This window comes from Macrotis lagotis, chromosome 1 (assembly GCF_037893015.1).
Source record: "Macrotis lagotis isolate mMagLag1 chromosome 1, bilby.v1.9.chrom.fasta, whole genome shotgun sequence".
NCBI classification, from domain to species: domain Eukaryota; kingdom Metazoa; phylum Chordata; class Mammalia; order Peramelemorphia; family Peramelidae; genus Macrotis; species Macrotis lagotis.
In genome coordinates, this window is record NC_133658.1 from 526,556,478 (window position 1) to 526,582,224 (window position 25,747).

The window sequence follows — 25,747 nt, forward strand, 5'->3', positions numbered from 1 at the left end:
AATTTGTTCCTTCTCATGCCACTCCCAGTCCCAATTCCAGCAGAAGAGAAGGACATAAAATCATAGGTTAGAACTGGGAAAGATGCATCTAGTTCACTGTTTCTCTATCAAAGTACTATAACTGTTACCATGATTATGCTTCAGAAATCTTGCAAAAAGTTTTAAAAAGTTCAGAACATGCTATAAAATAGAAAACAGCAACTAACTTCCAGCATGTCTATGAAGTGAGGAGAGGTATTTGAACCTGCTGCTTTAAATGACTCATTTTCACAACTTAAGCATTATCTCCAAATCATACTTAATGGAAAATTGAAAGTTTTGATTTAAGAAGTGAAATTCTAAAAATTAACCAGTATGTCAATGTTGAAGGAATGTATACTACTACATAATCTTGCTGACTTGGAAAAAAAAAACAAACAAACAATCCAGGGAGCAGAATTCAGAAACTGAGTAGTTTTTAAGCAAATTCTTTGAGTAGGCCAATAGTCTTAGAAATTCAAAATCTCAAATTTGCCTTTTTAGACACACCAAATGTAGATTTTTTTAAGTCACTTCTAGTGCAAATATTTTTTTATATTGGAGACAAAAAAGTATATATTCATAAATAAAACCAAGTTTTCCTCCATAAAGTCTTTCTCCAATGCCCCATCAAAGTGAAAAAAAATTGAGTTCATGAAGACTATGGCAATAGAGAGCAAGGTTGGCACTCCCTGAAAACCAAAAAGGCTTTGAGTAAAATCCAAGAGATAAGGTATGATCACTGTCATCTGAGTACTGACCAATTCAATTTAGAAATCATTATTACCAGATTGATTCTAAGGTTATTAATCTTTCAACCATAACAAATCATAAAGATGGTCTAGTAGTTACCATAGAATAGTAATCTGTCAGCACAAGAAAGAGCAGTGTTCACAAAAATCACAAAACCCAGAAGTTCTGAATTGGGAACTTAATAATTGTTTGATAATTTTATTATTGTGTACATATTTAATTTCCCTAGAGAATTAACATTAACATTTTTCTCAATATTCAATATAATAACAGTACATATGTATATAGTGTTCAACAGCTTATAAAGAACTGTCCTTACTCTGTAGGACAGACTGTACAAATATAGATGAGAACTTTTAGAGATTAAATTGAATTAAATTGAACCTGAACCAAAGAAAAGTAAAGTAGCTTGGCAATACTATAGCTAATAGAAATAGTTTTACTCTTACAGTCTCTCTATTTAGACATTTGTCCTAGAGTAATAGTTTGATTTTAGGGATTTGATCTTTTTTCCCTTCTTTTGGAGAAGGATTAGAATATTCAGTCAGTTTAATTCATTTAACTCCAGGACATCCAACAAGAACAAACTCTCACCAATTAGCAGAAAGTCTCAATCACTAGGCAAACTACTAGAAATAAGCAAAGCTGAGCCTTGAATCTGTGACTTTTTGATTCCAAATTTCCTATTTTTCCCACTAAAACCCATTACCTACAATCTGGAACACAAAGTAGAAAGGGAGTGAAATACCTAAAATTGCTCAAGAACCTTTTTCTCTCTCATCAATTCTCAGCCATTCTACTAGATTTGGAGAAAATTCTTCATATCACTAGTATTTATTTTTTAACAGTATAGAATCAAAAGCCTGATTACAACTGATAATGCAACAGCTATTTAAGTGACTGCTTCATATATAAACAACTCTACTACACCCCTACTGTATAACTGAAGGAAAAGTTATTCCTGTGCTGAAATCATTGTCTGCAGATAGATTGTGTTGTCAGCAATTCTTGTATAAATCTTGGTTACCTTCAAATACAAATGGACTTTTAAATTTAAAAAAAAAAAACCTAATGGTTTATAAGCTTCTTTCTTTAATAGCACCTCATCTCCCTTCCTGACTTTTCTCAAAGTAATTTGAAAGTTTTCCATTTTTAAAAGTTTCATAAGAATCCTTTATGTTCATGCTCTTGTGCATGGCCTTTTTTAATATAACAGCTTCAAGTGTGTCATTACAAATATGCTCCCTTTATCACCCCCCCACCCCACCCCCCCGTTTCATAGCTCATCCTCCAGGCTTCTTTTGGTCAAGGGTTTGTCAGCTGCTGAAAGAAACAAATCCCATTGCAGCTGGATGGTGTTTTTTCACTAACATAGAAAAATCCAGTAAAGTCTTTTCCCCCCAATTGGTGGGAGTAGGAACTGTGCTTATTTGTGCACCCATTATTACATAGTGTTCCAGATTATGGAATAAAATGTGTGATTTGCCACAGTTCTAATTCCAGGGTAACAGAAACAATGGGTGTAACACAGGCTGACAAATGAAAATCACTGCTTTAATATTGATTCAACACAGGTCCATGGTCCTTAGACTTATATGAAGTGACAATTTGACCAGTTTTCAAAACTCCAGTTTCCTTTAAGAAATAAAAAAATAAAAGTATCACCTGATAAGTGTTTATCTAAATTATGAAGGTCTATTTTAATAGTGTGTAATTCTTCAAGATCCCATTTGGAGTTTCCTTGACAAAGATATTGGAGTGTTTTGCCACTTTCTTCTTGAGCTCATTTTATAGATAAGAAAATTGAGACAAACAAGAGTTAAGGGACTTATTGTTTGAGGTTGGACTTGAACTCAAGAAGATGTGTCTTCCTAATCCCAGGACCAGTACTCTATCCACTGTGCCACCTGGCTTCCCTGAATGCAATTCACCTATATAATATAGGGAGAAAAAGCAGTTTACTCAATAAATTTGGAACTTCTTTCTTACCCAGTTTCTGATAATATCTGGGTCATTTCACTTATCTAACCCATTATCCCCTTTTCTGTCAAAGTGGAATCATAGATTTGGAACCGGAAATGATCTTACAGGTCATTAACTCTCTAACCCTCTATTTTACAGATGTGGGTACTGAGGCTAAGAGTAACATGCCTAGGATCACCCAGTAAATATGTATCTGAGATAGTTAAAAACTCAGGTCTTCCAAAAGCACAGTTTGGCCCTCTTCTTCATTAGCTAGCTGCCTATCTCCCTCATAGAGTCAGAAGAATTAAATTAAATAATCTATGTAAAGTACTTTGAAGCAGATATCAGCTATGTTACATGAAGTCATCCAAGGCTTTTCTCCCATCCCCCAGGGATGCTATCAATCACAAAACTGATTAATTATCTAGAATTAGCGTTTAGGAGCAGAAGATAAAAGTGAATTTAGTGTACATGGAATCACATCTTTTTATATATTATAGAATCTTGAAATTAGGTTTTTAAATGTATCTAGTCCGAAAGAAGAAATCCTCTCCTAAGATTATGCTTGCTTAAACGCTTCCAGTAACAAAGAAAGCACTATCTTATGAGGTAACACATTTCATTTACTTGGGTACAAATTATTCTGTAAATTAGATTTTAAAAATCTGCTTCTGTAAATTTTACTTATTTATTCTAGTTCTTCCCTTGGAAACAACCCATTTGTTTAATTGTTTTTCAAATGCTAGACCATCAAAGAGTTGAAGATAGCAAACAGTCCAGTTTATGTCATCTCTTTCTCTAGTGTGTAAATACTCTTTTTCTCTTTCTCATATGACATAATTTCTAGACTTTGATTATCCTGAATATTGTCTTCTTTAGATACTGTGGATTGTCTGTTTCTCTCTTAAAATGTGAAGCTCAGAGTTTCATGGGTCTATGACCTCATCAAGATAGGCATTCCTTCCATTAGTTCAGGTTCCAGCCCACCCACAGTACCTTGTCCTGTAAAATTCTTTTATGGCTTGTCATGCAATTACTCCATAGAAGAATTTCTATAGAAGACCTTCCTCTGGGTCTTTTTTGGCTATCTTTTTTTTTATTCCTTTTACTGTTAGCTGAAACATTTCCTCAGTTATATGTGTCTTACCTATAGGTCATTATTGGATATATACCGCAGCCTATTTTACTCACCATTCATTGTTCTAGTATTCTTTGAGTCACATATAAGTTTGATTCTTTGAAGAATGTAGTATTCCAAGATTTACAACCATAAAGTATAACTAGGAGAACATTTATGCAGAATGTATCACATAAAATAAATGTTCAATATTTTTCTGTACTGTTGTTGTTCTGAACCTGTGATTTCATTGGTATGGGGAAGTGCTCCTTCTACAAGGTAGATCAGAAATTTTTCTGTAATGTATAATCTTACAAAGTTTCCTGGGGCACTGAGGTTAATTGACTTGCTCACAGTGATATAGCAAATAAATATTGGCTATAGAACAGGAACCTACATTTCTAGCATTCCAAGACTCTATCCACTAAGCCATGTGATTCTTACTCATTATGGAGTAAATATGCAAATAACAAACTGAGAATGAAAAAGTGTTTAAAATGGGTATTTTATGGATATTGTCTCCAGATATTAGCTGATTTTGATTGCATTGAATAGGTATTTTCTATAAATAAATATATAGATTATACTCTGAGGAAGAAGTATGCTGAACCACTTAGTACTGGTTTGCCAGAGAGCTATAATTATTTTCACTGTGATCATTTATTCCTTAAAAATCATCAAACTGTGAATTAGAACTTGATTTATTGTTTTGTTGATTGTCTAGACTTAGAAATAATAGAGAAAAGGTAAACAAACAAAAATCTGCTTAAAGCTTGCTTCTTCCTTACCCCCCCACCTACTTACACACCCAAAACACAAAAGGGCTCCACCAGTATATACAAATTTCAGTGCTTTTCTAGGGAATTAAAAAGAAATAATTGGGATTTATGGTTAACTCCCTTCTCTTTTTTGTGTGCTGTCTTTCCCCATTGTATTGTAAAACCTTTGAAGGCAAAGACTGTCTTTCTTTTTCCTATTTTTCCAATTTGTATTGCCAGTGCCTGGCAAATGCTTATTTAGTGACTTATTTTAAAATAATTTTAATATTTGCATGGCCAAAAGATACCCCAAAATATTTAAACAAATGAAAAAACTACCCTTTTAATATAACAGCCAGCATTCCAAATGAAATTTGAAGATATTTTCCCCATTAAAATTAATGCTGTATTGATTTCTTGCTTGATAAAGTCAAAAGCATAAATGCAATTCTCTATATCCCATTGTTTCATTGTTCCATGTGGGAATAGAGAGCAAATGATCTCTCAAGTAGGTGAGCATTAAATGAAAGAATCTAGGCTTGGGAGGTAGTTAGATTTCTGCAAGAAGGTCTTGGAAGAGATAGTGAAATCAGGTGAGAGCTGTTGGAGTGACTACAGCTTGTCAGATGTGAGATCTGGTCTTGGTAAAGACCAGGTTCATAGATCCATAGGTGTGAACCCTTGGGTAGGAAGGGGAGCAATGTAGGAGCAGATGGTAGCTGTTGCTCAGTCCTTTCAATCATGTCATGACCCCTTTTGGTGTTTTCTTGGCAAAGATAACCAGAGTGGTTTACCTTTCCTTCTCTAGTTCATTTTACAGATAAGGAAACTGAGGCAAACAGAGTTAAGAGTATCTGAGACCATATCTGAACTCAGAAGATGAGGCTTCTTGACTCTATCCAGTGAACCACATAATTCATGCTCATGCTCAGCCCCTGTTTATGCATGTAGTCGATTAAAGTCTTACTAACAATAAATCAAGGACTGTCCTATATATATAAAAGGATAAATAATAATGCAAGGTCAATTTGTGCCACCAACGAGTAGTATAAGTCCTACAGAGTATTTAAGTATAGGGACCATACCCCAAAATGATTTCTTTAAATAAACTGAGTACTAATTTGTCAGAAGCCTGTAAACAATTATCATATATGGGATACAAATCACATTCAATAAAAAAAGGAATCAAACTAACATTTTAAGAGATAACCCAGTTCTTCTAGAAATAGAATGCCTTCTTTGGCCATAAAATATAATTTGTACTATCTGTTAAGTGATAGATAAAATTCTATACCTACTTGTTTAAAATTTTAAAAAAAAGATTAAGGAACCATAGTCAACAATAAATTGAATACAAAAATATTATTTTTAATTAGGGAATAATTAGTGAGAAAAAAAGGAGATCCGCCATAGAACACTGAACCAAGAAGAGGGAAGGAAGAGAAAATTTCCCCCATGTTCCCCTCCCCTTTAGTCATTTTATGGTTCCCAGGTCAAACTCATACTTATCCAATGAGCCCCAAAATGGAATATAGTTCTGCACCAGCTGTACTGATGATAGTGATTCAGGGAGTAAATGATAAGATTCCATTCTTCTAAAATGCTTTTAGAATTGGATTCTAGTAACTTTCATTTTGTGATTGACCAATCACAGAAGAGAGTCCAATAGAGAAAAGTGGGGACATAGTGCTAGAGAGAAAATGCATTATAGCAAAGAGAGACCTCTAATTTATAGATGTGAAAGAAGATAAAGGCAGTTACACTTTAGAGTAAGGGAAATGTTAAATAAAGTAATAAGAGAAAAGGAAATGGTTTGGAATAGGAAAGGAATGAGGAAGAAATGCACTAAATATCAAAAGAAATGGAAGAGGACACAGAAGAGTATTGTGTAGATATTACTGTGAAGATTAAATGCCCAATCCATTCAGGAGGCAGCAGGATAAGTGAATGCTCACAGGAGGGATTGAGGGAATACTGAACTGAATTTCACAGCATTATTTGCCAAGAAAATGTCTTAGCCACCAAAATCTTTAGGACATTTTGAGATCTTTCATCTGTCAACCCTAGCCATTCCCTCTGCTCTTTATCTCTTTCTGTCACTTATAAAGAAGGAACAAAGACACACTCATTAAGCAATATGAAATGGTCCTTCTCCCTCTGCTGCTCTCCCGTTCTTCATCCAGCAGTGGTCAATGTCTCTGGGCTTTAAGGACAGCACAGCCGCTCCCTTCCTTAGAGGATATTGTTCTTCATTTCCCATAGTATCCACTCAGACTTTGCCTATTATCAGGGCCTATGAGAAATCCAGGAGCTGTGCCAGCTCTACAAGTAATGTGATCAGCATCTGAAGAATCACATGACAAGGTGCAAAATGCTTCTTTTATAATTTAAAATTACATTCAAAAAACCTTTTTGTCACTTGCATCCTGAGGAAGAACCTCCTGGAAATCACTTCCAGGAGGCTTCCTGCTTTAACAGCCCAGTTTGCAGCCCTCTACCTCCCCACCTTCTGTCTGCCAGTAACTAGTGACTGTGAAGTAGTTTGAAAGCATAAATTGGTGTGCAAATGCTAGATAATAACAACTCCCTGCTCAGCTGGGCAGCATTTTTGTTGTATGGTTTATTTTTGCCTGGAGTCCATCAATCTATGGGAAAATGGATTTGAGTTCCTCTGTAATTGGTTCAGACCCAAATCCATCAGAAGGGTTACCTCATTCAAAAAGTAGACCAGCTCTGACTTCAAAACAATGGACAGAAACCCTGCTCCCTTTTATGGACACACAAGACAAAGAGTTTTAGGGCTATGCTGCAGACCTTTGTCAATTGAACTACCTGATTTTGTTCTAACAGGTAAGACTGGGGGTGCCTAGGTGCCATAGTGGATAAGGCACCGGCCTTGGAGTCAGGAGTACCGGGGTTTAAATCCGGTCTCAGATACTTAATAATTACCTAGCTGTGTGGCCTTGGACAAGCCACTTAACCCCATTTGCCTTGCAAAAAAAACAAAAACAAAAACCTAAAAAAATAAGAAAAGAAAAACAGATAAGACTGTCTTCCTCTAGGAGCAAAAAACACATGTCCCAAGAACTCTGTCATAATTGAGGTCCTCTACCCCAAGACTCATAAAGCAGAATCTTGAGAAGAAAAAAGAAAAGAGTCAAATGCAACATCTATCAGCAACTATAGCATTGGAATGTTCAAATCCTAGGCAATTATCAGGTCTGACAAAATTTAGCAAATAATTTCTAACATAGAAACAACTTTGAAAATCTATCTCCTCAAAAATGCTCTCAGACATTCTTGACCCCAAATCATCTCATACATTTTACTATAATGATTGACAAGGAATACTCTGTGATCTTTACCCAGGGCTATATTTGCAAACTACAAACTTTGTAAGATGTTGTGCTCAAAAGCTACAAGTTATCTTTGTTTCTAATATTAGCACCAATATATAAAAAAAGGAAAGACAACTCACAAAATGTTGCCTAGGTCCCTATTTACAAATACCAATGATTTAAGATAGCAAGAAAACATTCATTCTTTAATGATAATACAGAGGTCTGGTTGCTTCACTCCAAGGTGTTAGGAAAAGAACCACAGGAACTATTCAATTGTCTCTAACACTAATGTTATGGGTTAATTAATTTCTTGTGCCTCAGTTTCTTCATCTGTAAAACAGGAAAACCAATTTTGCAGTACTCACTAGACAGATTTATACAGAAAATTACTCAAAAAACTAAAATAATTCACAAAAGTATGAATTATTATTATTAACTAATTAAGAATTAGGAAACCTGAAAGGATCAATAACTACTGCTTTTTTGGTTTGTTTGTTTTTCCAACCCCACCATTCAATGTTAATGCTTAGGAACAAAGGAGAAAACATATAGAGAAAGGAGTAAGCCTAAGACATTCCAGGAAAAGGAAAATTAATTCACAAAATAAATTTTTTTTAAAAAATGAATTGGCTGTACTCTCAAAAGGGAAGCTATTATTTTGATGATTTGAAACAAAAATGTCATTAAAGATTACAATATCTAGAAGCCACTGGAAGTCAAACTAGTTTCAAATACATTCAATTAGCAAAAAACTTAAATAGAAGAAAGAAATTGCATTGGCTTTGAAAGTTTCTTATTTCCTATAGCTTCCAATAAGAAAGTCAGTTCCTTCTTTCCTAAGAATACATCATCAAATGGAACTCCTGCTGGGCATGTATCATATTAGTGACAGCTCTGACCGAGAGAAACAGAAGCTCTATTCAGTAATACAGAAACAGAGACATGAATTTATAAACTTTGCTTTGAAAATATCTTTTATTGTTATTTAATCAATATTTACTCAATCTAAGACTCACTAGTATTTCTTTTTTAAGTTTTGCGGTAAAGTGCCATTATTTTGGCACCATACACAAACAATTCCAATAAGCTACATAGTAGGAAAAATCTGTGTGTTTGTGTGTGTGTGTGTGTGTGTGTAAAATGTGTGTATGTATGTATATAAAATATATACTTGGAAAAGAACTTTGATCTAAGAAATGTCAGTGTATTAAAAGGGAAAATATCAGCTAGTCTCTCACTGTTATAACCTGACTGTACTGGATTGGGAAATAATTTCAAAGATGTAGGTCTAGCATGAGTATTTATTTTAAGCCAATCATCATAATTATACTGTATATATAAGACTCAATTTCTAGGCTTCATTTAAACAACTGTGTCCTCTTAAATAGTTTTAAATTTCTTTGTATACTCATATATATATATATATATATATATACACATATATATGTGCAGATATATATTATATATAACATATATACACATCATAATAAATATAATCATGTTGTTTTTTTCATTTCCTTCTTAAGAAAGGGCTCTAGATTAAAAAAGGTAGAATGTTATGAAATTCATGGACATTTTATAAATATATATACATATATATAGAAAGAAAGAGTACTTAGTATTCATATATACAAATATAGAGTACTTAGTATTTAATAAATACTAAATAAACATCATAATAACAATCACGTAACTAGATTTGTTTATAATGTTATATATCCCTATACAAGTAATAGTAAGTCACTGCATTCCAAACCAGGTTAAAGGCTCAAAGTCCTAGCTATCCACAAGAATTAGGCAGAAGAAAGATTGTGAATGATTTAGGTTATGTTTGAGTTTAGGATCTTGTAGTTAGAGTCCTCTCTACCTCAGCACAGACACCTGATCCTAAAGAAGCAAACTGTGATGAAATCACAGATTCTGACTCAGTCAGACTATCAGAATTATGAGACTCTGAGCTTCTTCTGGTTCCTATCTGGCACAATATTATTGAGAAATGAGGACAAGAAGCAAAATGATTTAAGGAATAATGTACTATGATATTATTATATAATTTTTGGTTGAAAAGAGGTAGAAAGAGAAGTATATAATCTTTCACATTACCTCCCACTCCCATTTCAAATGTTTTTAATTTAGCTACCTATATCACCTCCTCCAATAAAATGAAATATTCTTGAGGACGGAGGTATTTTGGTGTTTGTGTTTATATTTCTGGTACCTGGCACAGTGAACTTGTCAATTTTTGAATTAAAATGAATTGAATTGAAACATCCTAATACCAATTAGAAAATGTAAAGAAATATTTTTATAATCAGGAGCAGCTAGGTGGCGTAGTGGATAAAGCACTGGCCCTGGAGCCAGGAGTACCTGGGTTCAAATCCAGTCTCAGACACTTAATAATTACCTAGCTGTGTGGCCTTGGGCAAGCCTCTTAACCCCGTTTGCCTTGCGAAAGAAAGAAAGAAAGAAAGAAAGAAAGAAAGAAAGAAAGAAAGAAAGAAAGAAAGAAAGAAAGAAAGAAATACTTCTATAATCAAGCTAAGAGAATGAAGGGGAGGTGAGGAAATCTATTTTCTCATCTTAGATGACAGACAGATCAGACACAAATTGTTTCTGGTTTTGGTATTTAGGCACTGGGGCAGAAGGGTTATTTTTCCCCTGTCCTCAGATTGTTATGTTCAAAACATGACTGACTGTCCTCTGAATAAGTGTGATATTTTATAGATAAGGTACCAAAAAATGTGATAATCAAAAGTCAAAATGGAGACTGAATACATAACTGAGTTTAGTATGACTTTGTACAGATAAATGCTGACTCGAGATAATCATACCTGTTAACACTTCAGCTTCCACTCTCCCTCAACAAAATAATAATAATAATCATAACTATCATAGTTTATCAAGATAAACTCATAACAACCAGGCTATGATATATAGAAAATGAATCACAGGCAGTGGAGAAATAGTTGATAAGTATACAATACTAAAAAGATTTCTTTATAAAATTGTACATGTAACTTGATCCAATCTCTTCAAAGTAAAAGGTCATTTCAATGCCTTAAAGAATGCCTTTGACAATGTCAGGGATAAGTCTTTAGTAGATGAGGTAGGGATAGAATTGTATAATTAGAAAGGTGTTGATGAGAATGAAGGAAATAAGGAAATGTGTACATATAGACCATGATGGAAAAGAGGCAAGACCAAACAAACTTGTGCCCCAGCATCCTGTGCTCAAAATTCATTTCTCTTGAGCTCATTTTGCCCCTATGCAGAATTTCCTTTGGGAACCTCAGAACCTAGTTCTTGTCTATAATCCTCACAGATTTGAATAAAAACATCATAATTCATATTAATAGGTTCAATACAGGGCATAACTAACTCAATCACATAGGGAGAGATGGATTTACTCATCCCCAGTAGGGTATGTGTAAATTAGCAAGTCTTTAGACTAACCAAACTCTCTTAGTGAGGCATTATAGATATGTCTACATCCTCAATAGGAAGATGTAATTGACTTCCAAATAATTTCCTTATCTTTTTAATAAACAGGATCAGGATTCCTTGATCAATGTTGTAAAATAAGTAAAAAAGGAGAAACTTCTACAGCCACTCAATGTTCATTAACCCTCTCAGAGCAGAGGCAAAGAATATGACAGTGTCTTGTAGATATATTCAGATTATCTATATTGAAAGTGAGAATCAAAAGTTCTAGTGTCAATAAAAGCATTCACTCAAAGAATTTAGTATTAGTGCCCTACTGTCTTTTTTTCTGCATGTTACAGTTTGATTTCAATTTGCGAGGAGTGAAGCTAGAGAAATGTAAATGCCAAAAAGAAAAAAAGCTACCTATTGATGACCTAATGATAAAAAGGAAGTGATATCTTGTTTCTTTCTCCTCTATTTCCTTCTCTCTCTAGTAACTGCAAAAAGTAAAATACTATTAAGAATTTCAAGATAATCATTTTGGAAATTTAATTCAATATATTATATTTATTATATTAATGTTATTATAGTCTATTAATAGTAACATATTTATTATAATTAGATTTTGTTAAATGCAAGGTTACATTGATGAGCATAATTAATACATTTAAGATAAGAAGGAAAATTATTGAGAAATAATCTCTGCATCAAATATCTTTAATAAAGGACTGATATTCCTAAAGAAGGAAAGTAACACAAACATTTAATACCTAGAGCTCTTCTCCAAAGGATAAGTGATCAAAGTATAGAAGAATTGTATACACATGAAAGATTGAATCAAATCACTACTATGATACATACACATTAAAACCTTTCTGTAGGAGCGGCTAGGTGGTGTAGTGGATAAAGCACCGGCCTTGGAGTCAGGAATACCTGGGTTCAAATCCGGTCTCAAACACTACTGCCTAGCTGTGTGGCCCTGGGCAAGCCACTTAACTCCATTTGCCTTTCAAAAAAAAACCCTTTCTGTAGTCTTCTTTCTCACCAAGAAGAGATGAGAAAAACTAGAAATAGTAAATAGTACTAGAAATAGTAAAATAGTAAAGCTTTATGCTAGGATACTCTGATCCAATCAGTCATTCAATAAACAAATATTTATTAAGCCCTACCGTGTTTCAGGGAAATATTCCTCATCTTTACAGACTGCTTTAGGATTTGCAGAGAGCTTTATTTCTTCTTTCATTTGATCCTCCCCCAAACCTTAGAAGGTTAGTGCTATCAAAATTCCTGTTTTACAGATGAGAAAACAAGCTGAAGGTGTTCAGCAGCTTACCTAGGGTTACACAACAATGAAGGGTCTCAGTTCAGGACTAGAACTCAGACCTTCCTGACTTTAAATTGAGAATGCTATACACTACATCACCTATTTACTGTTAGGTAACAGGAAAAGAACCAGCAGACAAGAAGAGATTAAAATCCATTGAAAAAAGGAATGGTTGCAAGTGCAATCTGAAAATTAAGGGTGTAAGCAGAGGTGATAACAAAAGATAAGGGATTTTAAGATGTGGAATGGAAGAGGGAGCTCATGATGAATGGGCTATATTTCCTCAATATACTATGAGAGGTCTATGGAGAAAGAAGGATAATTTGGAATAATAGAGAAATCATTGTATGGAATATAATTAAAGATTAAATTAAAAATAGTAAAAGAATTATGCCAGTGAAAGACCACCTAACTGACCAGTTAAATTAGATGGTTTGCAGTCTTTATTGCCCATACCAAAACAATCACAGATCCTATTAGTTTGGAAATTTTTTCCTAGAAAGGACAGTCTGATTTATTCTGAAATATGATTGGTAGATTATTTTTTAAAATTTAGTTTTACTACTTTTAAAATGCACAGTAATTAGAAAAAGGAAGTCCAACCTCATAAAGTCCTTTTGGAACTTATTTAGTAAAAAAGATAATGTTTTATAATTAGCTTATCAGTTACTTTCAAGAAGTTTTTCTTTTAAAGTTAATCAGGATACTTATAAAAAGTTTGTCTCATGGCTTGAATGTGTTTTGGCACATTATTGGATTTATAGTTCATTGTTAAAAAAAAGAATCTCTAATTTTCTTTATTCAGTGATCAAAAATTCTAAGTTTGTTAGGTCAAATCAGCTTTATATGTGTCTTGTTCTGTGTTCATGAAAATGTATATCCCTGTAATGAATTCAGTCTTTAGAAGAGAAAAGAAAACTTTCTTGTACTTTAAATTTTGAGCCATTCCAATAGATTCCAGTCCTTTAGGGAATTTTGCTCCAGAACCACTGCCAAGAAAATAAAAAGACTGGTTAATGCCTAGAGGGATAAAAAAGATCATCTAAAAACCAAAAAAAGTTTTACCCAAGATGTGAAAAGTGTGTTCATCCCTAGATCAAGGACTAGATGTTCAAAGCTGTGTGCATGAGATTTAATGTTACTTTAGAAATATTCTACAAGTAAGTTTGCTAAATAGTAGACTGAAATAATTTGAAAACAATAATGGCAGTAGCACAATTTATTATCCTAAAAATTTTGCTGCAATCTAACAAAAAAATTAAAAGAATATTATCTGTAACTTTATATTCAGCCATCTATTTCATCATTTCAATTAAACATTAAGTATACACCAGCATCTTAGGCTTTATCTGTGTGACCTTGAAAAAGTCTCTATTTCCATATCTGTATAATAGGTGAAGAAGAGCTTTCTGTGGGTTTAGACTAAACTGTCTTCCTGGATCCCTTCCAGTTCTAAATTTATAACTATAATCTGGTAAACTGTATTAGACCCTAGAGATAGTATGTATGTGTGTGTGTGTGCATTTGTGGGTATGTGGGGGAGGGGAGGTATGGGTACATAGAGTGTGTATGTATGTGTATAAAATTAAAAACATCTTCTGCTTCCAGAAGTTTAGATTAAAAAATAAATAAATTCAATGTCAGTAAGGAAAAGATAAGAAATCATTTAAATCACACAACTCCTTTATATTTTGAAAATGAGGATAGAATTATTAAAAGAATTAATTGTAATTTATAAATTTTTATGAAAAGATATAATTTTAAATCCAGAAAATTTCTGATCAATTAGCAAAGAGAATTTAGAGGGCATATCTAAACCTGGGAAAGAGTTACTCCATTGTCTATTTTTTTTCCTCCTTGATTTTGGGGGCCAGAACATTAAAGCAGCCTCAGATATTATTCATTTCTGTCCAACTTCCTTTCACACTGCTGTAACACAGATCTTTGCCTTTTCTAAGTCACTTATAATATAGCATAAAATTTATCACTTAACTCTTCCCTGACATTAGATCATTTCCCTTCTTTAGACTGTAAGCTCCTTGAAGACAGTCAAATGCAACTTCAAAGACTTTCATTTTTTGTCTTTGTATCTCTGACAACTAGCTCAGTGTAACCAATTCATAAATCTTTTTGAACTAAATTGAGTAGGACTATGCCATATACTTTTCTTTTTAATCTTTCACACTGTCTGGAACAGTTTGACAGTAATTCTTACTGAATTACTCAGTACATACCCACCCAATTGTCTACTGCAACCACCTTTATGTCTTGTTAATAAGATGTCTGCAGTACCAACAGCAGATCACTTGAATGCCAGAAAAAAAGTGGATTATACTTAAGATTTAACTAGTTAATCATTGAACCTGCAGATACCTACTTATGATTTGAGGGGCTCCAGAAAAAAAGGATATCTCTTTCACCCCATTCCATACTGCATTATTTGCCTTCATTCATTCATTTATTTTATCAAGACATTACACTCTAACCTTGCCCTACTAGATTCCCTGTTTCTTTTGTTTTCCCAGCAAAGCAGGATCAAAACTTTGGAAATATTTTATACTCTGTTATCTCCTTCATCCCTCATCATCTCTTTAGGTGATAATCTTTTTTGCCCCTTGTTTAATAATTCTATAACTTACATATCACTCAGTAAGGCAGAAGAGACACAACTCATGAGGTTTTTACATATTATATATATATATATATATATACTGTTTCTTTCCTCTTCCTTAAAAAAATTTTTTATTATACTGTTATGGAAATGCTTGTTTTATTCTATAAATTAAAATAAAATAAAACTTAAAAAGTATATTCATCCCGTCTCTCTCTTTTCCCTTCTCCCCTTCCCCATTTTTCTCTTTCCCCCTCTATCTCACTCCATCTCTCCCATGCCTCTCCCTCCCTCTCTTGTCTGGGTAGAGGAGAACCTTCCCTCGTTCTTTCCACAACAAGAACATGAAGTTCAGGCTATGTGTTAGGATTATAAAACAAGATCCCAGAAAGCAATGGTTGATTATTCACAGTAGACATATTAAGTCAAAAAGCTTATTTTTCCCTCTCTGTGCTAAGACGCAAAGCCTGAGGCTATATGCATTTTTATTACACTTTACTGTCTTGGTTTCACTTGAGGATTAAAAAGAGAGTCAAGGTACAGTGCACGTCTCCTGATGGATTTTAGGATTTCTTGCTTTAGCGAAAGGAAGAATCTTATAAAGTCACTCAGATTATCTCTTAGCCAAGTGTACCTAGTGCCTTGATGACCTAGAAATTCTGGGTTGCACTTCTAAGAAATGTACTATTTTGTGATTTATCTTATTCTACCTCTGCCTCCACCCCCTGAAGTTTCCTGTACTGTATTAATTTGTATACAATTAATATATAAAAATTGTTTCTGTTCAGATTTATAGAGAATGTATTCTAGCTGTCAGTCAAATTTTGGTCAGAGAGAACTAGTTAAGGAAGTCTCCTTAATTCTTAATTTTTCCAAGTGGCAAGCCTTGGGGAAGGGTTAGAATCAGGTTAAGGAGAAGAGAAAGAAAAAGAAAAAAGAAAAATGGGGAAGGGAAAGAGATTTCTTTCCCGGACTTTTCTGACCAACCCAGGCCTAGAAACAATCCCCTTTCCTCTGTCCTTCTCTGAGGAACACAAAGTGTGCTTTCTAAAATGCAGCCTTATCTTCTGATATGCAAGGAACAGAGAGTCACTGAATTCTGTAGAAATTGGAAGTACAGTAGATGAGATCTTCCTGTTTATTGATTTGTAAAGAACAGCCTGCTACGTCAGGAAGAAAAAAAGAAAGGAGCTTTTCAGTTGAAGGAAGGAGTAGTGTTGGATAATGTTAAAGGGAGCTTGTGGAAGCCAGTGTTCTTTGATATGCAGTCAAATTGGATATGATCAACATCAAGGTCAGGATGCAGTGGAAATGCAGTGAACAGGGTGTAAGATTGAAGAAGGACTGAATTTCTTTTTTAATTTGTTGTATTTGTGTGCTTAAATAAATTCTCTTCCCCTCCTTTCATTAAAATGATGATTAGTGGAGCAGCCTGAAAATAAACAATTGAAGTTAAATGAAGGTTTCTTAACAGAGATAAGTATTTTTTTAACTTCTTGGGATTTATTCCTTCCCATTTGCCTTAAGGATTTCAACCACATTCAGCCATTTTTGAAAGTGAGTTTGCTTAGTTCTGTGTCTACTGTATGACATTTGTTTTTCAGATCATGATACCAGTTCTATTTTATTCCATTGATAATTATTTCAAATTGCCACTTCTGGTCCCTGATAATTTCCCTGTGTTCTAATACTAGGCAGAATAATTGTGTAATTAGCATCTGAACATTCTGCTTTATGTGCCCTAAAATGCCCCTTCTAGGGAATGCTCCAATGACCTCATAAGATTTTACTGTTAGTGATATATTTTGAATGTAGAACAAATATAAATGTTAAGTTGAGATGTAAATGTTTCAATGTAATGGGGTGAGAGTCACTTTTTGGCTGCAAATTATATAATATATTGTGAGATTATTTAAAAGTATGCCTATGTTAAGATAAAATATAAATTGTTATATCCTTCATTTAAATCATTTTAATTTTTGCTTAATTCTCAATATAAAAATAGCTCCTATAATACATCTCCCTATAAGGTATTTATTTCCTTTTCATAAAATGTTGAAAACTTCCTTAACCTTCATATTTTTTATTTGAAAAAATCTTTAGTGGGTGGCTAGGTGGTGTAGTGGATAAAGCACCGGCCTTGGAGTCAGGAGTACCTGGGTTCAAATCCAGTCTCAGGCACTTAATAATTACCTAGCTGTGTGGCCTTGGGCAAGCCACTTAACCCCATTTGCCTTGCAAAAAAAAAAAAAAAAAAACCTAAAAAAAACCCTGAAAAAAATCTTTAGAATTAACTCTAAAAATTTTACATTCTTCAGATTATGAAGACTTGAAGAAGTCATAAAGAAGGATGAATGTCATTTTTCTATCTAAAATTAATTATACCTTCTTACACTTTTGAATGCACCTAGGAAATCAATTTGACTTTATCACAGAAGAACATAGAAGTCAGTTATATCTTTGTGTGAAAAGAAAAACTTTTTAGAATGAGTTTCAGAAATGGAAAAACTAAATCTAAAGGCACAAGTAGATGTAGAACTAGCTGTTCATTCTATCTCATTCTTTCTAGTTAGCTGAAGAGTTCTTTTGAATATGACAAGTACTCAATCTGGAAATCATAATTGGGTGGTTCATGATCTAAGATTCCAGTTAACAAAATGATACTTTTTCAGCAATCCTATAACTTCAGAGAAATATCTTCAGTGGGCAGGAGCCACATCTATAGATACACAGGCAGGTCTTAGGTATTGTCCCAGGAAACAGAGAAGGGGGAGGGGGGAAGAGAGAAAAAAACATAAATAAGAATGTTGGGTGGGAAGGAAAAAAATGAGGAAAAAAGATCAAAGAGAGATGGATAGGGTTCCTTTTTTGGTTGGGGAATATGAGAGAATCACCAGTGATGGATATATATTCATAATAGTACCAAAACTCAAAGTGATAAATATTTATAAATATTTGTTTACAGAGCATTCTGCCCTAGATTAATTTTTCCAGTTGTCAAATCAGGAGTGTACTCTTTTAAATTCCTAACTGTCATGGAGTCAATAAAATAAAATTTCCCAATTTGAAATACTTTTTCCCTTCTACATAAGTTAAATTCAGGATATAAGACAGCTGACCACTCATTGTTTTTTGGAAGCCCTGGGATTTTCTTGTGCAATAGTTTTAAATTACACAAACACCCATGTACCATGTAAAAACAAATTCTTAGACCAGTTTTTTCCACTGTTACTTCAAAAGAAAACAGGTTAAAAGGATTTTAACTGAACCTATAATCAGTCCCTGGAGAGTTTTTCATAAAACTTTTGCAGATATATTTATGTGTTTCAAGTAAGGATTTGGAACCTGATATAAATTATTAAGGGCTTTTTTTTCAAACTGTATAAACTGCAAAATTACAAAGCAAAAAGTGATGAATGGACTGAAGAGAAGCATCATTTTCATGGTTTATTAGTTAGCCTGGCAGCACAAAGGGAGACTTTGTTATGAGCTCATTAATGTGGGTGTTAGTCTGGTCCCTGGGTGACCATGTGCATTTATCAAAGGTCAAAAGAGCTGAAAAAAAAACAGAAAAATTTAAATCTGGCTACACAGCTTCATTTTACACAACAATAGAAGTAAAAATGATTTTTGCTATTTGGAGCCTAAAAGAATGTTGAAAGCTAAGGGAAATCACAGAGTTGATCAGTTTGTTTATTTCATTTTTCTTTTTCTCTGGAAAGGAGTCACCTGAATCCATTCTAAATATTTCATTAAAGCAGAAAAATCAATTAAAATTTACAAAGAAAAGAGAAAACCCATTAGAATTTGAAGGTTAAGTAACAAGTACCCACACATATTTACTTGAAATCCCTTCTAGAATCCACAAAACCCAACTTTTCTTCTATTATCTAGTATCACTTGTTTGAGACAGTGAGGCATAAATTTAATTCATCCTTTCAAGAAATAGGGGTAGAAAAACACTGAAAAAGAAAAAAAATTATATTTTTAAAAAATCATGTTTAAATCTTTCTAGTCATATTTTGATATATAAGAATGGTGGCTGGGGTGGAGCAAGAAATCTTCTAAAGGTTGTATGTTCTTAATTAAAATGAGCTGTCATTTTTTAAATTTGGTAGCTTTATTTATCTTTTTGCTTAACTTAATTAAAGGCACAGAGGTAATTTTTTTAACATTTTATTTGTTTTTCCAACTATATGCAATGGTGTTTTTGCCAATCATTTTTTTTCAAGGTTGAGTTATACATTTTTCTCCCTCCCTCCATTCTCTCCCCACTCCCCCCAACAGAAAACATTTGATATTGACAGAGGTAATACTTTTTAAACCTATATTTTTCTCTTGAGCCATCAGATGTCCAAACATGTATGACAGAGAAATAGGAAGGAAAGGGCCTATGTAAATAGCAACCTACTAATCATAAATGAAAAAAATCAGGAAATAATGTATCAGTTTACAATGCACTTACTTTTTATAGTTTAGCAATTAGGACAGGAACATAAAAGAAAGTTTCTAGGCTGACTATTGTTTTACAAAGTAATAGATATAAATAAATATTTCTATTTCTAAAGAAGGCTTTCACATCCATCATGCTATTACCATGGTGGAAGTTCTCCACTAAAGTGCATAAGGATCAGTCTATAGTCCTATGCTATTCCACATTTTTATCAATGACTTGGAAGAAAATATAAGTAGATACATCAGATTGTCAAATGACATAAGGATGGAAGGGATTCTTAATGCTCCGGCTGAAAGAATCAACATCCAAAAAGATCTTGACAAGTTAAAATGATGGGTTGAATATTATAAGATGAAATTGGATAAGGAAACATGCTACAACCTACATTTGGATTCAAAAAAAAGAAATAAATTGCCCAAGTATATGATGGACATGTGCCTGGATGACAGTTTATATGAAAAAGATATAGGGGATGGAGGTATTGCATTGTACACATGTTCAACTTGAATCAACACTGTAACAAGGCAGCCAAAAAAAAATGTAATCCTTAGCTGAATTGATAGAGGCATACTGTTCAAAACAAAGAAGATGATTGTACTGTTATTTTCCACAGTCATCAGACTACATCAGAATATACTGTTCAGTTCTTGGTACCATATTTTTAAAGGACATTGACAAACTGGAAGGCACACAAAGAGGGTGACCTAAATGCTGAGAGGACTAGAGATCATGTTACATGAGGATCAGTCGAAGGGACAGGGAATATGGAGTTTAGAGAAAGAAAGATTTAGAAGAAATATATTAGCTAGTGTTAGAAGGACTTCCATGTAAAAGAGGAACCCCCTTTTTTAAAATTTGGTCACAGAATACAGGAGTAACAAATAGAGCTTGCAGAAAGGCAAATTCAAAATAAGGAAAAAAATTCTTAATTAGGAAAGTTATCTGGAATCCAAACAAACTGTCAAGGGAGATAATAAGTTCTCCATGATTAGATCAAGGTTGAAGATCCCCTTGTCAGGGGTGTCATAAAAATAATTACTATTCAGATAAAGGTTGCTAGCTAACCTTTAGAAGACTTTTAACCCTGACATTCTCTGACTATGATTTACTAAAGAATTATAGCAAACTATCAAGAATACTCAAAGGTACACATAGCAATTCTATATGTAATGAAGAACATCAGTTTCTTGATGTGTTTTTTTAATATAGGAGTTAGAGATTAGATAATATTCATGGAAAAAAATGCTTATAGTAAAAACAAAATAATGATTCTTTATACCTTTTCAGCATCATAAAGAAAACCTTATACTCAAAGCAAACTGGTTTTCCTCAAGTCTCTGACCACTCCTGATTTTATTTCCTACTTATACCTCTTAACGAGGAAGATTTGAGCCCTTTTAGATGCTTAGAATGGTAACCAATCTGGTGTCCCTTATCCAGTTTTTCAGACAGGCACATAGCCCTGGTCATCTTCTTGATAGCTGGTTTGTCACCACCTGCTGATTGATCTTCATTACTTTCAACCAATCAACTAATATTCATTAAGCGCCTCCTATGCAGAACTATACTGAGAGTACAAAGAAAGGCAAAAAAAAAAAAAATCCTTGTTCTCAGTGAACTCACAGTTAAATGGGGGAATACAATATACAAACAACTGCAGGTATCCCTTCCATATGGAGACTTAAGGGTGTGCCACCCATCCAACATACACACACACACCCACAAACACACACACACACACACACACACACACAACACTCACAATACCTTATTGTAAAATTTGGGTTAAGCATTTGGTCATAGACTCAGAAATATCTGAGGCTTCTACAAAACTCCCAAAAATTCCCATTTAGTTTCTTATGCCAACCAAAAATATATTGAAATCACTACAGAGAAAGTTGTTATGTAAAAGAGATAACTATAACTATATATATATATATAAACAAAATATAGACAAAATAACTTGAAAATAATCACTAAGGGGAAGGGTTCTAAGATTAAAGAAGACTCAGAAAAGCTTCTTTGCAGGAAGTAAGACTTTAGAGGGGGAGGAAGAGATAGAGATGAGGAGGGGAAGAATTCTAAACATGGCCAACAACGAGTGAAAATTCTTGAAGTTTGAAGATGGAATTCTATGAGAGGAACCGTCAATCAATAAGCATCTATTAAGCATCTACCATGTACTCAACTAAGGACTGAGCATATAAAAAGAAATAAAAGATAGTCCTTGCCCTCAAAGAACTTACAATCTAGTAAGGAAGACTGCAAGCAAACAATTATGTACAGGAAAGCTATATACAAGATAAATAGGAAATAAATAAGGAAAAAGGAAGGCACTAAAATTAGGAGCAAGGAAACCAGTATCACAGATGATAAAATGCATGGAGGGGAGAAAGATGTAAGGAGACCAAAAAGGGAGGAAGGGACCAGGTTATATTGAGACTTAAAAGTCTTGATCCTGGAGATAATAGGGAGCTACTGAAATTTGTTGGAAGGAGGAGGGGTGACATAGGCTTATGCTGAAGAAATTACTGTTTAACAGTTAAATGGAAGATGAACTGGAATGACGAAAGGTTTGTGGCTGGGTCATTGCCGAGGTCCAATAGGGAAGAAGGGTTTTTAATAGGGCCATAGTAGGGTGGTAGCAGTGTCAGAGAAAAGAACAGTCCCCATCTCTATTAAAATGTTAAATTCCTTGAAAGAAGAGGAGTATGTTGTTTTTTTTTAATTTGTATGTATGTATGTATAATAGAGTCAGTCCTTGAAGAAAATAAGGGCTTAATAAATGATTCTCATTCATTCGTTTATAGCAAACAAGTCTAGAATCTCAATTCTTGGCCCCTAGGTATTCTTTCTCTTAGTTCTCTGTTTCTTATTCATGACTTAAATCACAATATTACTTCTTTGGTGACAAATCTGTGCCTCTCACTCATTTTCATCTTTAGCTCCCTGCAAGACATCTGCATACAGTTGTACGCTACATATTCTTGTAAACTCAAAGTATACAATACTGAACTTTTCATTTTCACTCTTTCTTTATCCCTTCTCAACTTTCCTGTTCTACCAATAGTGCCACTATCCTCCTAGAAAACCAGTTATTCATTTCAGTTTAGTTTGATACAATAGGCTTACAAAGTACTGTTCCTCCATTAACTGACCATTGTCTTGATCCACCATGTTTGAAATACTCTCCTTTCTCATCTCTATCTCCTGATTTCCCTAACTTCCTGCTAAAATCCTACCTTCTAGAAGATTCTAAAATCCTACAAGCCTTTTCTACTCCCCTTAATATTAAGACCTTTTTTATCCTGCATACATGCTTTTCTTTGTATTCTCAGCTCTTAGCTTAGCTTAGTACCTAACTTATAGTAATCTCTTAATAAGTAAGAGGGTTATTTTTAGAATAATAAATCAAATTGATAATTAAAAATTGATAAATTAATAAATAAGTAGCCTCTGGTCTGACCATCTACTATGTAAAAAGTACTGGGCATAGTAAGGATTAAAAAGTGATAGTTCCAACTCCTAGGAGTTACAATTGGGAATGGGGGGGGGGGGAGGGAGGAGAAAAGGAATAAGCATTATGTATCACCCATTGCATGCTGGTCATTGTGCTAAGTGCTTTATATATTATCTCATTTGATCCTTACAACAACCCTTCAACTTTGAAGGGGCTGTTATTATCTTCATTTTTCAGTGAGGGAAACTTAAACAAATAGAGGTTAAGTGACACAGGACCACACAGCTAGTAAATATCTGAGGCTGGATTTGAATTCAGGTCTTCCTGATGCCAGTCCCAGTGCTCTTATCTGCCCTTTTCTGCAGATAAGGACTATAAGCTTCAATAGGACCACGAGCTTCATCATGCATTTCTTAAGCCCCTTAGCACATTAATGGGTACAGAAATACACCAAAGATCTGTGATTTGTCATCAATGGACAATTTCTGAGGTAGGAATTGTCTCTTCTGTGTATGACTTAATTGATAAATCCCAAGGATAAATCCCAGTACTCACAGAGACTGAGTGACCTAATAGTCACAGAGCCATTTAGGGCCAGGAAGGTGATTGGATCCCTAGCCTCTCTGATTTCAAACCTAGCACTCTGCATATTAAGCCTTACTACCTCTATAACATAAGTATTCATTATTTAATGAATAACAAAAAGGGTGCAACTTTATCAGGAAAATTGTGATGGATATGAAATTCTCTTTGTCCTAGAACAATACTCTTCAAGGTGGATAAAAATCAGTCAGCAAAGTTCTCAACTGGGAAACTATGGTTTTAACTCCTCAAATACTTTTGGATTATAAAGTTACCTACTAAATAAAGTATTTTTTTAATAGCTGGCAACAGGCCATGTGAATCTTATATGCTTTTAGGGTTTTTTTTTTAATTTTGAAGTCTATTAATTTATTTAATTTTTTGTACTTTTTTTGATTTCTATTCTACCTTATCCATAAAAATATCTTGAGTTTAATATCTTAGCTATTTTAAGCCATTATTATCTCTTAATATTCCATTTTCTAATAATGCACATTTTAAAATCCCACCCTCAAGTATTTTCCAAAGTAATTTGGGCTAAGAGAATTATAAATTTGCTTTCTTCTCATTTAAAGTTCTTTAAAAAATTGTGTATAGAATGGAGTAATAGTGACTGCTAGTCTTACTAGTATCTATACTGTGTTACTCAGTGATAGGATATTTATTCTTTAACCACCTTAGCTAATTCTGGAGTCAAGAATCTGAGACCTGAATAGCTCAGGGTCACAGCATAGGTAAAATCAGGTTTTTACCATTTAGAGCAGTCCAGTAGTACTAGCTTATAGGTTTTTGAAGATTAAATAGCTAAAGATGCTAGATTTACTAAGGAACATTGAAAGAGCATATTAATTTTCCTTGAAACTTGCTCCAGTTGTACTTTTTCGAGATGAAATTTAATAAGTTTGCCTTATCACTACTATATGTAGTAAATACTTTATGTATTTTATATACCTACTTACTTTAGAAAAAATAAGATCATTGATATGCTATAGTAGCCAAGGTTAGATCTCCCAGCTATCCCTGATCCATCACCCCCCAACCCCCATTGCAACTTGAAATGAGCAAATCTGAGAGTCTCCCATTACAATTTAGAGCTTGGTTCTACTTCATCAATAATATTATGCAATAACAGCAGCATACAAACTTTAGGAAATAATTAAAGGAAGTTAGCAGGGGCAGCTAAGTGGTACAGTGAATAGAGCACTGACTCTGGAGTCAGGGGTTCCTGAGTTCAAATCCAGTCTCAGACACTTAATAATTATCTAGCGACCTTAGGCAAGTCACTTAACCCCATTACCTTGAAAAAAAACAAACAAACAAAAAAGAAATAAAAGAAAGTTAGCTAATTGAAGGTAAAGGACAAAAAATATTAAATTCCTCGAGTTCTCTTTTCCTATACTGCATTATGGTAATAAGAAGGGGAAAACAACAACTTATCACTATCACTCACCTCACTTTTGTGAAAGATTTGGAATTTGTAAGGTTTTGTGTGGTTTCTTTTTTCCTAATGATGTTAATTTGTATAGTAGTTCATCTGTGGAAAACTAAAGATGTGAGAGTATAAACTACCCATTTAAACCTTAGTGAGAGAGGAAAATCGTTTTGTTTTTTTTTTGTTTTGGAGTTAGTTTGATAAAAATGAGTCTCCAAGGCCATGTGCAGTAAGTGGATATTAAAACTCTGGGGTTATAAATGGTTGCTGTAGTACTCTCAGCCTTCCAGACCCAAAAGATCTCACAAAAAGGACAAAGTTATTTTAATTGCTCCTCATTATACATGATGAGAGAATCGTCATTTTTCTCCTCTTCCTCCCAGGTGGCCATTGATGAGCGCATCAGGCAGTTGCATGAAGCCCACAGGGACTTTGGCCCCACATCCCAGCACTTCCTTTCCAGTAAGTCATTTTTAGTTTTCATTACTTAACCTGTTCATTGCATCT

At 33.8% G+C, this 25,747-nt stretch overlaps 1 protein-coding gene across 8 annotated transcripts in view; it reads left to right on the forward strand.

Annotated features, from left to right (window-relative positions):
- Positions 1–25,747, forward strand: part of DMD (dystrophin) — a 2,282,785-nt gene that overhangs the window by 2,000,952 nt on the left and 256,086 nt on the right. For all 8 annotated transcript variants that reach the window (XM_074220296.1, XM_074220284.1, XM_074220285.1 and 5 more), the window contains one exon: positions 25,624–25,702. In XM_074220296.1, the coding sequence (XP_074076397.1) occupies positions 25,624–25,702 (79 nt within the window). The remainder of the gene's footprint in view (positions 1–25,623; positions 25,703–25,747) is intronic.